General features: G+C 44.0%; 1 protein-coding gene across 6 annotated transcripts in view; it reads left to right on the top strand.

Moving 5' to 3' along the window:
- KRCC1 (lysine rich coiled-coil 1) overlaps window positions 1-16,856 on the top strand; it is a 315,531-nt gene that overhangs the window by 238,030 nt on the left and 60,645 nt on the right. For all 6 annotated transcript variants that reach the window (XM_078678677.1, XM_078678682.1, XM_078678681.1 and 3 more), the window contains exons 2-4: window positions 5,908-6,014; window positions 10,270-10,377; window positions 10,470-10,671. In XM_078678677.1, the coding sequence (XP_078534803.1) occupies window positions 5,908-6,014; window positions 10,270-10,377; window positions 10,470-10,671 (417 nt within the window). The remainder of the gene's footprint in view (window positions 1-5,907; window positions 6,015-10,269; window positions 10,378-10,469; window positions 10,672-16,856) is intronic.

The following is a 16,856-nucleotide window of genomic DNA, read 5'->3' as shown; positions in this document are numbered from 1 at the left end:
TGGTGTCAGACACATAGCTGTGGGCAGGTGGCACTGGGCACTCGAATGCCAGTACCCGGATGCACACTCTTGCCAGTTCCCAGTGACTCACACCTGCCAGTGAAGCAGCGAGCCGACACTTCTCTGGGGTCCACTGTCACTTACCAGAGATCCCGGATTTCCCTTCTCTTCTCCAGTCCTTCATTGTGGTTTTGTGTAACGGGGGAAGGATTTCTTGGTAGACTGTGTGACAAGATGGGAGAGGCTGAGCAGCTCCTCGAAGTTCCTCTACACAGCACAGCTCTTCCTACTCCAGCAAGGAATGAAAAGATCTGGGGGGGTCGGAGGGGGATGTCCAATCGTGGTCATTCCCCTTAGGGCTATAGTTACATGGGCAGTGTAGGGATTTTAGGCCCCTTCACCTTTCTCCTTCCCTGCTTCACAGCAGATGGGCATGAGCACAGCCTCCAAAATGATGCCAGTAACCAGGCCTGGTGTTTTATACATAACTATGTCGGGTGATGCGACACCGTGGATGCGATGTGTGCACGCCCGGCAGCCGAGTAGTGAACTCTTGAGCCACGACATGACTTGCGACACGCTTCTCCGGTGATGCGATGGCATCCTTTGCGGCCGCGACACACTTCTCCGGTGATGTGACACACTTTGGCGATGTGACGGCAACTGCTGTGGCGGCAACCTGCTTCTTCCTCATTGTTTCGCGCTTCCAGCGACACGTAGCCTTCAGAGGGCCCAAAACAACAGCAGGCACCTCTCTGCAGGTAGAATTTCCAGCAAGGAAATTCAGGGGGAGCTGGTGGTGAAGTCTTTGTGTTCCTGAGACTTCAGAACAGGAGGCAAACTCAACTTCAAGCCCTTGGAGATCTTCCTCAAGATAGTAAAAGTACACACAAAGTTCATTTTCTCCTTACCTTGGCAATAAGTAACCACTGCAGGCCAACAGCAAACAGCACAGGGGCAGTCTCCTCCTTCAGCTTCCTTGGTTGCTCTCCTTGGCAAAAGGTTGTCTTGATTCCCAGAAGTGATCTAAAGTTCTGGGGTCTGGGTCCCAACACTTTACTACTAAATCCTTTGTTCTCTGAAGGCAGAGAGTGTCTGTACCCAGCCAAAACCAGTTCTGTCCTCCCTGGTGCAACTTTCTGGCAGGAGGTAGAGACCGTATTGTTGAAAGCAGACCTGGCCCAGGTAGCTGAAAAGAAATCTCCTCCCCCTACTCTCTATTCAAACCAGGTCCTATTCAGCCCAGCCCTGACTCATCAGACTGCTGGAGCCAAAGCCCTCTCAAGCCCCGTCACTCAGAAACCAGACATGAAATACACAAACCTAGCAGAGGCATACTGGATGGTTAGGCAAGAAAATACCCACTTTCTAAAAGTGGTATTTTCAAACACAGAATGTAAAAATCACCCACACTAAAAGATGTATTGTAACATTCTGAGTTCAGGCATGCTAAACATTATTTTCCAATCTTGTTCCTAGGGTCAGTTAGGATTATAAAATGTTATAATCAAACTGCCCATTCTGTCCTATGGGAACAGATAGCCTTACAATAGTGAAAAACGAAATTGGCTGTAATTCACTATCAGGACATGCCACACACATCATGGCATGTCCTACCGTTCACATACAATGCACCCTGCCCATAGGTGTATCTTGGGCCTACCTTAGGGGTGACTAACATGTAGAAAAGGGAAGGTTTAGGGACTGGCAAGTGGGTACACTTGCCAAGTCGACATGGCTGTCCCAGACTGCACACAGGCTCTGCAATGTCAGACCTGAGCCATATTTTACAAGCTGCTTCTGTGGGTTGCACAATACGTGCTGCAAGCCCACCAGCAGCGTTTGATTTACAGGCCCTAGGCACACATGGTGCACTGTACTAGGGTCTGACAAGTAAATCAAATAAGCCAATCATGGAGTCACTAATCCATTACAACAATTTACAATGAGGAGCACTTGCACTTTGGTACTGAACAGCAGTGGCAAAATGCCCAAAGCATCTAGACCAGCAAAAACATAGGAGGCAACAGTGAAAAAATGGAAGGGAGACCCAAGCCAATGGTGCCAGGTCTTAACAACGGTAGTAAGAGGCTAGTTTACACAGTGTTATTACGGAGTGAGGCTAGCTTACACAGTGTTATTACGGTGTGAGGCTAGCTTACACAATGTTATTATGGAGTAAGTCTAGTTTACACAGAGTATTATTATGGATTGGGGCTAGCTTGCACATAGTGTTATTACGGAATGAGGCTAGCTTACATAGTGTTATCTAAGTGTGACCAGGGACATGACTGCTGTCGTTTTAATACTGAAATGGGGAACAATTTGTTGGAAAAACGGAGTATGAACAAAAAACATATGCAACAATACTTCTTAGAACCAGGATGTGCTGGTGTAATGGTGATGAAGTGCTAATATTAAAAGCAGTAACAGATTTCTCTATGATAATTTAGAAATATCTTTGCAAAAAACTTGTCTATAATCCATTTGCCAACATCCTAATAGTGGCAGGGCACTGACATAAACTGTTTCCCAACGAGATGTCAGTAGTTCACATTCTATTTTCTAACACGTCAACGTTTCGATCCTCTGATCAATATGTGTAAATCTGTGGCTTTGCAAACTGGGCCAACTACACCCTTTCTAGTCTTGACTCTGAGTAGCAAGGGTGAACGGTCCAAGGCTTCTCAGGGAGGTAGTATGGGGGTAGAGACCCAGTACTCACACAATCAAACCATAGATGGCTTAAAGTAATGCCCAGCGTAATACTAGCCTTTTTTAGATAAAACTAAGCATTTTAACCACAACAGTATGTAATATTGTACTTTTGGAGTAAACAGATATAAGGGACGCACTACAGGGTTCTCTACAAAACAAAAACATGGAAATGATCTCATTTAAAGTTCAAGTGCAGGCTCACTATTTTGCAGCGGAGCAGCTTCCTGGTATCCTCAGGTGCAGGCTCATTGTGTTGCAGAAAAAATTGGCTTGCAAGGTCTCATTGACAAGTTATCACAATATATCAACAGCCACGGAAGGTCAATAAACGAGACAAAAAAACTAAGGCCATGGAAGTGAGCAACAGGGTACAGAAAACATACAAATGGAACTTACAGGGTCGACAACTGAAGCTGGTTAAAACTTACAGGTACCTTGGAGTACTATTTGACGACAAGGGCTCCTTCCTCCAGCACAAGCTGGACCTGCAGAGGAAGGGCAACAATCTACTCCTTGCATTCTGTACTCTACAGAGATCACTAGACGGGCCAAAATACGTGCCACTGCTAAAGGTAATGGATGGAATAATCCAGATCAGTGACTGGGGTTGAATGTTTGATTTTTTTAAGCATTCTATCCATTACCTGTTCTTTTTGCTTTTGTTGTCCTAAGTGGGAAAGGTATGCCCAGATGTGGGTCCTGTGCTCACTGTGCCATTGGATTCAGGCTAGCCTGGCTGATGAGGGGTGATACCGCAAAAACGGTCCCTGGATGCTTGTTTCCAGTCCATGGAGGGCCTGGCCTGGCAGTTCGGGCTGGACTGTTCCCATGGGGAGCAGGGTCAAGGCTGATTTGCATATGGCTGGGTCCAAACTGGGGTGGCCTGGTGAGCAAAAGAACAATGTATTAAACCCAGATCTGTGACTGGGGGTGATTGTTTTGTTTTTCAGCATTCCAGCCATCATTTGTTCTTTTTGCTACTGCCAAAGTTAAAAGCCGCAAAACTACCTCCGAATATCTCCTATGGATGCGAGGCTTTACAAGGGAGACATGTGACAATTTCAAATCTGATAATCAGGAAAATATTTAGATCGCTCTTTCATCTTCCTCGCATTGCTTCGTCAGCCCAGATAAGGCTCGAGTTTGGTTTACTAAACCAAACAATGGCAAGGAAATGAGCCTACATTAAAGTATGGAAGAGAATCAAGTCACTGATGGCTAACCAATTATGCCATGCTCTATGGCAAGAAGTTCAATCAAACGCGCCTTCTTGGCAGTGCCTAGATCTAGCAATTGACGAAGTGGCCATTCGACCATTATGGGAAAGGCCTTTGCCTCCTGGGTCATTTCAAAAAGTGATAAAAAAAAATATCCATGTTAAAAGACAGAGGCCCTCTCAACCAGACCCCACACATGGATGATCTTAAGCGAATTTAAAACTAGTAAACCCCAGCCCTACCTCGAGGCCGTGTGGTCCATGCTGCTAAAAGAGCTCTTTTTCTTATCAAGCACCGATTCAGCCTTCTCCAGGGTCTTGCTTACACTCTGCCTTGACTCAGGGACACTCAAAATGTTTGTTGCAGACTGTGTAAAACTAGGGAAGGGATCATTATCCACATAATGTGTCTCTGTGCTGTTCTGCTGAACGAGAGGAGGGGGCTGCTAAGAGTACTTTTTAATCAGCGAGGGATACACTCATGCAGACAAGCTGTGATCGCATACCTTAAGGCAACGGACATTACCTTGAACTGTAATTTCACCACATTTTTAAAGCTTGCGGCAAAAAAGCTGGAAATCTGCGAGTCACTGTCATTTAAAATCTGTTTTTCTTTTTTAAATGTGACCACAGATACTGCTACTATTGTAACGTTTGGAATTTGTTATATATGCTTGTGATATTTTTTAACGCAACATGCAGTAGCAGGTTTTATATAGAATTAATACCCTGCTACAGTTTTTAATCATTATATATAGCAACAAATTCAAGTTTGGCACCAGAGTTGCAGTAGTGGACACAACCTTGACGTCTATTATGTTAAGTCATTCGCACTTTAAACTGTATGCTTAGAGCAGCTCAGCGTGAGATATTGATGTCTTCCAATGCTACTAGGCGCTTGCACTATATACCGTACATCCCGAGCCTTATCCGCTGCTTTAACTGTGCCTTTATTATTCGATCAGTATGTAAAAAGAGATGCTGCTTATTTTCTTGTCACATCTTAATGATACCATTTCAAATCATGTTGCTTGGCACTTCAATGGACTTAAATATCTAAATAAAGTATTTTTTCAGTCTGGTCTGGTCAGAGAAGTGTGAGGATTCCCTAAAAAGGCACAGGGCCCTCGATCACTGATTTAACCTGGGGCACAAATGAGAGCTCTGGATCAAACATGGCTCCTAGGTTAGTTGCTTTCAGTGAGATGGGCTTTGATGCACCTTCTCTAGGCCGCCATTTCAAGGTTGGCGCCTTGATTTCGGTTCTACTTGCACCTCAATTCTCATTTCTCTTCAAATATAGCAATGTCTCCTTCAGCCAGTGGAATATATGCTTCCATCAGAAAGTTGTGTTGACCTTGCTTGCTGGCATGTTTTCTATCTGGATTGGGTTTGGTCGGCAGACATTTTGTAAGGTCACCTGATGCTGCCCAGCAGTTAGGCCAGAGGATGCCAAATATATGTTGAGGAGCAGACCGTATGAGGCCTTGTGGGATGGCAGCACCAAAAATTCCCAGCAGCAGTGAGAGAGGAAGGATAAGATCCACTCACTTGAGTTTATGCAGCAGGATGAGTAGTGACCTGAAACCTTTTAATTGAAGTATCGAAAGTGATCATGTTATATGCAGTAAAGAAATACCCAGTTGGTTTATTTATTTCTAGTAATAACTATTTTTTGAGTTTGCATTTCTGTTACTTGTGTCATGGAATACACTATTCTCACATCAACAGTTTCTAATGTCTGTACTTGCTCCTCCATTCTCCACTTTCTGCTCCTTGTGTCATGATGAATTACTCACTGGTTACTTTTCTTAAAGTTTGTGCCATACCCCACTTTCTCTCGCCTCTTGACTTTATAAAAGATGGAGGTGCGTGTTCCACATACCGAGCGAGAAGGGATTTTTTTCTCGCTCAATGTTATGATTATTTTTATAAGTTTAGTAATTTAACAATTTTATTTTTTATTTCTGTAGGTACTAGCTCAGCTGAAAAATTACGAAAGAGCCTATTTACGGACACCTACTGTAACGTTTGTAGTGCAAAACTACTGTACGAATCCCAGCGAATTTCACATTATGAGGTACTATTTGCTTATGGTTCCTTCCACCTGTTGTACTCTGTATTTCTAACTCTATTGCTTCTACATTTTTACGCACTTATTAGTTGAGGTTTTTCAACAGGAAAGTAGAAATTAAACAATTTGAACAGGCTTTACATTAGTTTCTGTAGTTCTAGGCAGTTACTTGTTTTAGAAGACAAGCATTGGCAAAGCCAATAGGTCTAGCCTACGAAGGAGCTATTGGCTTTATAAGTGTTTTGTTTAACCATGTTGGGCAGCATGGCTGATAAAAAGCAATGAGACGCGGCCACCGCTGACTGCATCATAGCGCTTTTTTTCTTCACTTTCATCCATGCTGCACACCATGGCTAAACAAAACATTGATAAGACCTGTAACTCTCGCGTGGGCGAGATCTGTTGGATTTGCTAATGCATTTTTTATTTTGTTATTCCCAGAAATCTCCACAATTTGCACAGTTGGACAATGTTTGATGCTATATTTAAATGTATTTGAGTTGACTACCTAAGTGATTATTAATGGTCCTTTCGATTTCCTGGATTATGAGGCACTAAATATGCCAAAGCTCTTGATTGATAATTTGTCCTGTTTCAGACTTTCTCAGATTGTTGGCTAGCCCACACATCTAGCTGGGTGCTCTCTTGATGGGGTTAGATGCAGCACTTATTACATTGCTTCTGCCAAAATTAAGTCTTACAAAAGCATGATGTACTCTCGAACTTGGTTTAATGAGACACATAGGCAATTACGATTCGAGACAAAGAGAAAAATATAAATTGTGTATTGCGGAATATAAAAAGCTTTCTTTGGCTGCTAAATCAGCCTACTATACAGAACAAATAAAATCAACTAGTAATTCTAATAAAACTCTTTTGCAAAGAGTAAAAAAAAATGGACATCACCATCCGGGAGCAATTCAGCGGTGAGCAGCCAGTCTTTTTGTGACTCTCAAGCGAGTTTCTTACAGGAGAAATTGGAGATTACCTTTAATAGATTTACGGCTATTGGTTCCAGTTGCCACGATAATAAGCTGTCAACTGAGGTTAATTCGGGAAAGGTGGTCTTATTGAAATTTGTTCCTCTTACAGTCGACCAACTAAAAACAGCCATTATTAACACAAAATCTGGATCTCCCCAAGACCCTTGCCGCCTAAGATAGTTCTTGCAAGAAAAGGGTAAACCCGGAATCACTAGGACCTGAGTACTAGACGATATGCAGACAAAGTGGTCCCAGTGTATTAGCGACTTTTTCATAGAGGGGAAAAACACAAATAACGAAAATACTTAACAAGTTCAAAATGAAGGCGAAAGAACAATAATTATTCAAACCATTGTTATTTAATCACATTGGGAATAAACTTTTCATGCAGTTAAAATTTTCATGGGAACACAACCATACAAAGGTATCGAAATCACATGGATGGTGCCCAGAGAAAGGGGGCGGGGGGGTGTAAGATGGTACGTGATGGAAAGTTTGGTGATGGTGACACAAGATCACAAACAGTTCAGGTATATGTTGATTGTATACCGGAAAGCCAAAATCAAAATATTCAACACATAATAGCCATATAACACAGGAAGTCACAGTTTATATATCACTGTCGATAGGGTATTGGCAGGTGTTCTAAGGTCGACGTTTTGACCCCTTTCCTGTAGGTATCTTGGTCCTTACTAGTGGGGTCTTCATCAGGACGAGAGTGAAGTGGTGGGGGCTGGGGACACCATAAGTGTTGCTGCGGGTAGGGGAGGGTGTATCTCTCACTGTCCAATCACGGAGAGAAAGGGCTCCAAGGCTCTCAAAAGTTCAATATAATGGTAGGAGTGAGGCGTCACTGATTGTGCTACTGCGGTGTGCACAGTTGTATTGTTGTTGTGAGGTTCCTTCGTACTAGGGCAGACCAATCAATAACAGTGTTGATGAGATTAAATCCTGAATCAATCCTAGGAAATAACCGGAGTGAATCCGAGCGGCAACTGGACAGCGTCGGAAATAGTAGCCTCACACTTGACCAAGATTTTTATTGTTCTGCTTGAGATGGGGCATTTTCCCACTTATTGGAAGTCGGCTTCAGTTCTTCCTATGTTAAAAATTTTTTAATTTACACGTGCTGGACCCAAACAACTATCGGCCAATTTCCAGCCTTTTGTTTCTGGCCAAAGATGAGGAGAAAGCAATGAGTGTGCAATTAGCGCCCCTTTTACATAACAATCATATGTTGGATGACACTCAGTTCTGCTTTAGACAAGGTCACAGCACAGAATCAGTGCTAATTGTGGCCACAGGATGCCAAAATCCATCACTGTTCTTTAGCCCACTCTGCCACCCCAGTTCAGACATGGCCATATGCAAATCAGTCTGACCCTGTGCCTCATGGGAACAGTCCAGCCCGAACTGTCAGGCCATGCCTTCCCTGGACCGGAAACAAGCTTCCTAGGACCGGTTTCTGGCATTTCAGCCGTCTTCAGCCAGGCTTGCTTGAATCCAGTGGCAAAGTGAGCAAGGGACTCACGTCTGAGCATAACCTGCCAACTTATGGCGAACAAAGCAGTACAAAAGGGGGTGGTGATGGACGGAGCATCTGAAACAATCAAACACTCACACCCAGTCAACAGATCTGGGTTTAATCCATCACCGTTTTTTAGCCCACTCTGCCACCCCAGTTCAGACATGGCCATATGCAAATCAGTCTGACCCTGTGCCTCATGGGAACAGTCCAACCCGAACTGCCAGGCCATGCCTTCCCTGGACCGGAAACAAGCTTACTAGGACCGGTTTCTGGCACAGGGTCAGACTGATTTGCATATGGCCATGTCTCAACTGGGGTGGCAGAGTGGGCTAAAGAACGGCGATGGAGTAAACCCAGATCTGTTGACTGGGTGTGAGTGTTTGATTGGTTCAGATGCTTCGTCCATCACCACCCCCTTTTGTACCACTTTGTTTGCCATAAGTTGGCAGGGTATGCTCAGACGTGAGTCCCTTGCTCACTTTGCCACTGGATTCAAGCAAGCCTGGCTGATGACGGCTGAAATGCCAGAAACCGGTCCTAGGATGCTAGTTTCCGGTCCACGGAAGACGTGGCTTGGCAGTTCGGGCTGGACTGTTCCCACGAGGCACAGGGTCAGACTGATTTGCATATAACCATGTCTGAACTGGGGTGGGAGAGTGAGCTAAAGAACGGTGATGGATCAAACCCAGATCTTTTGACTGGGTGTGAGTGTTTGATTGGTTCAGATGCTCCGTCCATCACAACCCCCTTTTGTACCAAAATGCCAGGGGTAGCAGAAGTGCCATCACATGCCCTATGACCTCCACTCACTCACATAAATTCACACATATATACACTAACCCGCAAGCACGCACACAACATACATTTAAAAGCATTTTTTACTTACCTCAACTGCCATGGAAGGGCATATTCCAGTTTATTGTTCTCCATTTTCAATACACTTAGTGAATAATATATTTTATTCATTCACTATTACTGTAATAAATAATTGACAGAAAATAAAGAGAGTGGAGCCCCAGCTGCCCCTGTCCCTGCACTGAATTTGCCACCTCAGAGATCAGGGGTCGCAAAGGCAGTGCTAGTGGTAGCAAAGGGCAAGCCCCAGGGGCCACCGCTGTGACCCCCCTAAATGTCGTCCATGCTTTATTACATCGCTCTCTTTCCCTCTGCCATGTCCTTATTGGCAATGCATGCATGAATGCATATTTGTGCATTCTTCTTTTTACATGCTTTAGCACATTAGATCAAAATCTATTAGCTTTGCCAGTGTGTGTTGTATATTGAATATATTTTCTGTAAATGGTGGTATAGTAGAGTACATTGAGCCACAGCGTAAAGAAAAAATGTGTGATACGATGACGACCCATATTTATACACAGTAACATGATCTTTACCATGCGCACAAAAGGATTTTATCGGTCACTTTCTTAAGCATACGGAAATAGTCTATTTCCTTAACCCCTTAATTGCTGCCGTCGGCCAACGGTCGTCACGGCCACTACCTCCCCAGTGCTGCGTGCGACCGTTGGACGTCCATTCAGCACTAGTTCCAATGGACAGCGCAGCACTGGGGAGGGATTTACAACGCTCTTAAGGTGTTAATATCTTGCAGACCTTGTCATGTGATATAGAGTTGGAGCTAAGAATATAGAAGTTGCTTCTCATTTTCGTGAAAATGTTCTTTACTTTTTGTTGACATTTACTGATCCAGCTATTAAAGATTTATTCATTGGAATATTTGTATTTACAGGGAAAGAAACATGCCCAGAAAGTTCGCATTTACTTTCAAATGCATCCTGACCAAGAACCAGTGGAAGCGCTTGTTAAGAAAACAAAAACCGACCCGTTGACATTTCAGGTGAGGTTTCTACTCTGACGTCGTAACCAAAGAAAACATCAAATAGTGTCACATTCGGCCTCATACTAATATGAGATTATGCATGATTTTAGATGGACGGAAATGAAGTATCTGACGAAAACAAATTTTGCAAGCTTTGCAATATGGTTTTCAGTTCACCCGTTGTTGCGGAGTCGCACTATGTTGGAAAGATCCACGCCAAGAAGCTAAAGAACACGACTGGTGAATACGTTTCAAGTAGGCCGTCATTCACGCCGGCCACCCAACAGATTAAGGAGGAAGAAAACTTTACAGGTATGATCTGGTTTTATATGATCCCATATACCTTTATATGCACATGCTTCATCTTATACCACAGTGCAATTGTACTAAATAGTTTTGTTAAATGTATCATGTGTAGATGTTCTCAGTAGGTAGCTTGAAATCGTGTTGGGGTCCATTCGTGTACGATCAATACTCCTTTGACCATTTAATTCCTGTTGGGAATTTGGAAGTATGCCACCTTGTTGAGAGATCCCATACGTAGGGTTGTCAGATTTCCAGAACCAAAAACCTGGGCCTATGAAAGGCTTGTGCATGTACCACCCTGCAATTTATGTGAAAGCTAATCCGATCCTGTCGCACAAACCGGGGTGTGTATTTAATTTAGGAAAAACCATTGCGGCGGCCGGACAGGCTTGCCGCAGGCTTGGCAGAGAACAGGACATCCCAATGTTGCCTTAAGGATTTTCAGGGCCTTTGGGCAAGACATATTTTTGGGGTCCTCTGTAACAACTCTCAATTTTATTACCCACTTTTTACTGATTGAAGCCCACATGACGCCAAACAAACATACAAAAAGAGGCGTTTGGAAAATATCCCTCTCTGAAGGGGTCACCACTAACGTTTTGCCTTCCTCCTCCTCTTTTTCTGACCTTCTTTTTGTTGTCTTAGCACTCTGAGCACTTTACCACTGCTGACAATTGCTAATGTGAATGTGCTTGCTCCTCTAAACATGGTATGATCGGTTTACCCCAGTTTGGCATATTTAATTTACCTGTTTGTCCATTGTAAAGTGATATACCAGATACCCAGGGCCTGTAAATTAAATGCTACTAGTGGGCCTGCGATTCATAAAGGGGGTGGTGATGGACAGAGCATCTGAATTAAGCAGAACACTCCTACCCAGTCAAGAGATCAGGGCTTGATCCATCACCGTTTTTTAGCTCACTGCACCATCCCAGTTCAGAACCTGGCTACATGCAAATTAGTCTGTCCCTGGCCCAGTGCATCATGGGAACAGGGCAGACCAAACTACCAAGCCAATTCTTTACTGGAAAGGAAACAAGCTTCCGGGGACCGGTTTTTGGCATAACAGCCATCTTCAGCCCGGCTTGCTTGAATCCTGATGGTGCAGTGAGCAAGGGACTCATGTCTGAGCATACCCTTCCACTCCTATAGTGGCCAAAACGATTCATAAAGGGGGTGGTGATGGACAGAGCATCTGAATTAAGCAGAACACTCCTACCCAGTCAAGAGATCAGGGCTTGATCCATCACCGTTTTTTAGCTCACTGCACCATCCCAGTTCAGAACCTGGCTACATGCAAATTAGTCTGTCCCTGGCCCAGTGCATCATGGGAACAGGGCAGACCAAACTACCAAGCCAATTCTTTACTGGAAAGGAAACAAGCTTCCGGGGACCGGCTTCTGGCATTACAGCCGTCTTCGGCCCGGCTTGCTTGAATCCTGATGGTGCAGTGAGAGTGGGCCTGCAGCACTAATTGTACCACCCACAAAAGTGGCGTTTCAAACCTGTCTCAGGCCTGCCATTGCAGGGCCTGTGTGTGCCACTTCAACATGGCATTTAGAAATACTTGCTAAGCCCTAAACTCCCCTTTTATTACACATAAGTCATCACTAATGTAGGCCTTAGGTAGCCCATTAGGCAGGGTGCTGTGTTAGTAAAAGATAGGACATGAACTTTTTTAGCTTTGTATGTCTTGGTAGTGAAAAATACAAACATTTGTTTTTCACTACCGTGAGGCCTACTCCTCTCATAGGTCAGCATTGGGAATTTCTTAAATCACCTTTAAGTTATACTTCCTGATTAGAAAGGAGTAGTTGCATCGTGTTTAATTTCTTTGGAATGGTAATGATAAATCTTCTTTAACTGTAAATTTGGATTTAATTTGACTATTTTAGAAATGCCACTTTTGTAAGTGGACATTTCACTGCTCTGCGTGTCTTGCAGCCTGTCTTCAATACACATGTGGGATGTGTAACAGCTAACTTTGTGCATTTCCTCTAGACGGCCACAAACACAGGAAGGGTTGGTGTTACAGAGAACTCACTGCATTCATCTAAATTCTGGTAGCTCTTTCTGGGCAGGAAAAGGGGAGCTGACACACTTGAATAGGCAGTGTCCTGTCTCCCACACAAAGGGCTGATTAGCCCCCACAGATAGCCTGGTAGACAGGGCTGTGATGAAAGGGGACCTATGTACTTTAAGGGCCTGCTTTGAAGTCAACCTGCTTCAAAGGCACATTTGGGTATAAGTACTGGGGATGTGCCCCTACCAAGACACCACACTACTGGACCTGTGAAGAACTCTGCCAAGAGTAAAGACTGCTGTGCCACAAGGATTGCCACTTTTCCTGACCTCTGCTCCGAAGGAACTGCTTTCTGCTTGCTGAGCTTCCCTGCTGCTGGCTGTTTGCTGCCCTGGTGAGGAAAAGGACAGGCACCATTCACTTGAATCCAGAGTGACTCCAAGGGCTTGCTGGCTTGCTGCCTGTTCTGAAGTCTCAGGGCCATCAAAGACTTCCTTCAACTCTGAAATAGCACCTAGACTCTGCCATATGGGAGTCCTTCTCTGCTGAGTGGTGCCAATCAGTCCTGGACCCTTGAACGGTGATATGTGCTATCCAGAACCAGCAAAATCTACACAGTGATGACTTTGCACTGATTGGAACCAAAGCATTGCCCTTCGACGCCAATCAATGACATCGCCTTGATGGACTGCACAGCTCAATGCCGACGGACAGCTCGGCTCAACGTCGACATAGCATCTGCATCGTAAAGGGGTTTGACACCAAGGCCTTCATTGAATGCGCAGATCAGTGCCTGTTGCTTCACCTCCAACTACGGGATTGATGCTACGCCTTGACTCCTCACATCGAGTCTTCGACGTTAATGCTTGCTCCTTTCAAGGTGCTTTGTCAGCGGGACCTGCCTGAGTCATGTAGCCGTCCTGCCCTCCATTGCGATCAGCTGAAACTTTGGAATTACCTCGGTCTAGGGTAACTACATAACCCCTTTAGTGCTATTGACTTCTAAACAATATTTTTGGTTTAGTCTTTAAAAATTCATAACTTTGGTTCTGCAAATTGGATTTTTGTCATTTTAATCTTGATTTCTCATAAACATATTCTGTATTCTTCAAAACCAGTGTGGAGTATTTGTTTTGTGTTTTCATTATGTTAGTGTGTGTGTGTGTGTGTTGCACACATACTTAACACATTACCTCTTTAGATGAACCTGACTGCTCTGTTATGGTGAGCACAGGTTATCTTTTAGTGTGTCTCTAGCTTACCCTGACTAGGATTGTGGTTCCTACTTGGACAGGGTGCATACCTCTGCCAACTAGAAGCCCAATTTCTAACTAGAGGCTTCACACAAGAACAGTTGAAATATGTATTTCCAGGTCCCTCCAAAATCCATAGGATGCCACTGGGCAAAGAGAAACAGACTCAGAATTAGAGGTAAGCAGAAAAGAGAGAGGTTGACATATGGTATTAGGCAAACGTGATCTAGATAGAAAGTTTTCTTTCCCAGGGGCCTTTTAGAAGGTGGAGGCCCTGGGCAATTGCCCACTTGTCCCATGCCTTAATAGGTCTCAATCCACAGATCCTCTGCTGCCTCTCAATTTCAGTGTGTGCCTCTGGTGGCGGGTGAGGACTGGAGCCTGCTTGTGTCTCAGAGCTTGACTGCTGTAGGCACTGTGGCCAGTGCCCCACACAGCGCCTTAAATGGAAAAGTGCAGGTACTCACTACCCCAGAGCACCTGCTTGGTAGCGAGACGTGCTGGGGTACTCTCCCATTCCAAGTATTGCACCAGTCTTGAAGTACAGATAAACTCCTTTTCAAACTAAAGAGGTGCCTTCTGACGTAAATTGTTTTCTCCTTCCAAATGCTACTGTGCTACATTGCCTTGCCTTTGTGATTTGCGGTACGTGGTCAGCAGCTCTCTTGTATCCTAGGTCTTTGAAGCTGGAGCTAAAATATCATTCAAAAGGGGCCCTCTGGCTTCAATAAAGAACTTCACTGAAAGACCAACAAATAATAATTCTGTGCAATATAAATACTGTTTGCCTTATATGCAGGCTGCATTTCTGCAGAAGAAACCGTTAAAGCTTTCTGCCACCATCCATCAAACCCATTTGCCATCCGTTAGAAACAGGTACACCTTATTCTCTCCAGCATTCCGGCCATAAATTTCCTTACATTCCTGCTGTCTTTGATAACTGAAATTCCATTCCATTCCCAAAATACTATAGCTATTATGAGTGAAATGTGTGTTGTGTTCAATCAACTTAATAGTTACTAAAAAAAACATTATAGCTGTGTTAAGTAACGCATAGTCAGATCGTAACCCAGGCAAGCTAGAACTGGGATGGGGGACTCAAGGATAGTGTTTTCTGACATAGAGGCTTCAGCCGATGGCATTACAGGATACCCCACACCTGGTGTCCCTGTGGGAGGCCATTCAATTTCTTTAATCCAATAGTAGGCCAGTTGATGATCCTCACATCATTTGGGAAGCCTTCAAGGTCTTTATCAGAGGTATCTGTATTGGAATGTCATATGATGATATAGAAAATCAAGTAACCGCATTCGAGGGCAGCCTGTGGAAATTGGAACCGGAAGCCGTTACATCTTTGGATGGTCGACCGCAGCTGGTAAACGGTAGAGCAGAATACGGTGAACTGTTAGTTAGGTTGGGGAAACTCAGTTATAAAGCATACGCTGTCTAGAGACAGTAAAGGGGATAAAGCAAGGCGCCTACAGGTGTGGTTGGTGAAAACTTATTCCAGATCTCAGGTTATTCTTGATCTACAGCGACCAAATAGAGATATTATTCATGCACAGGTAGGCATAAATGAGGCCTTCATCGGATATTATAAGAAGCTATGTTGTCCTGGCCTTTCTGATACTTTACACAACAGACTATATGGTAGCTGCCGGTTTTAGACTGTTGGCACATGGGCAGAATGAGTCTCTCGATTCTCCCCTAACCCTTGATGATATCAAACTAGCTATTAAAAAACTTTGCTACGGGTAGAAAGCTGGAAAGTGAGTCTTAGCTAAAAGTAAAACACCAGGAAGTGACAGCCTATTGACTAAATTGTATGACACACATCTATGGTGGCCCATCCTTGTTGGAAATGTATACGCTTCTTAATTTACATGTAATCTGTAAATTTAAAAATCCTGCATAAAATGCATTTTCATGGATCAGTCTGAGGGAAGAAGGTACAGGTCTTTAGGGTGGAAAGGCGTCAACGTTTCGACTCGACTTGTGCTGTGAGGGTAGTTTACGGCCTCAGCGGCGAGTCTACTTCAGGACAGAGAAGGGGGCAACCTAATCCAGAATGGCTACACAGGAACAGTCCAAAAGGAAGCATCTAGGGGCTCCAAATCGCCTCACGTGCTGCTGTGGGAATTAAGTGTGATTTCCAACGTCATCTTAACATCACCATGGTAAATTCCTGCGGTGAAGGGAGCTTCTCAGTGCTCGGAAGTGCTCACGGGGGAGAGAGCTGTACCTTCTTCCCTATATTGGACAGGCCTTGTTTGACTGGATTGTAGTACCAGTTTGCTTAAATATTCAATTGTTAATTCTGTATCCTTCCTTGACTTATACTTTCCCATTCACTATCACCTTCCTACTTCCGCCTTCCTTCTCTGCAACCTTCTATATGTTTTTGAATTGTATAAATAAACTATGTATAAGCAATGACATAATTGCCTTGGCGCTTTTCTAATTGTGGTCACTTTGAATACATGTACTCCTTAAAATTGTGAATTGAGTACAATTGCTCTTTACACCTGGTTTTGATATTAATTATCAGTATTGTAGTTTATACACAATACCGACTCTTTCCGTTCTGTAATTGATTTTTTGTTCAAAGTATTGGTTGCCGGCTATTCTGAACTGGTCGCGGCTAAGGCAAGTATTAGACGTGTGCTTGTTTGAATAACCTTGTTTTGAGAAGTTTCCTGAACCGCAGTAGTTCTGTGCAGGACCGGATCTCCAAAGGGGAACTAATTCCACAACGGTGGGGCCAGATATGCAAAACGACAGCCTCCATGTTGTTTCCGGTTGAATTTAGGAGTGACTAGCAGGTGGAGATGTTTGGAGCGAAGATCCCGGGTGGGGATATACCTAGATAGCAGATTATTAATGAATATGGGACTGTGGCAGTTTGGGGATTTAAA

Source organism: Lissotriton helveticus, chromosome 2_2 (genome assembly GCF_964261635.1).
Source record: "Lissotriton helveticus chromosome 2_2, aLisHel1.1, whole genome shotgun sequence".
NCBI lineage: Eukaryota > Metazoa > Chordata > Amphibia > Caudata > Salamandridae > Lissotriton > Lissotriton helveticus.
This window is presented reverse-complemented; position numbering and strand designations above follow the sequence as displayed.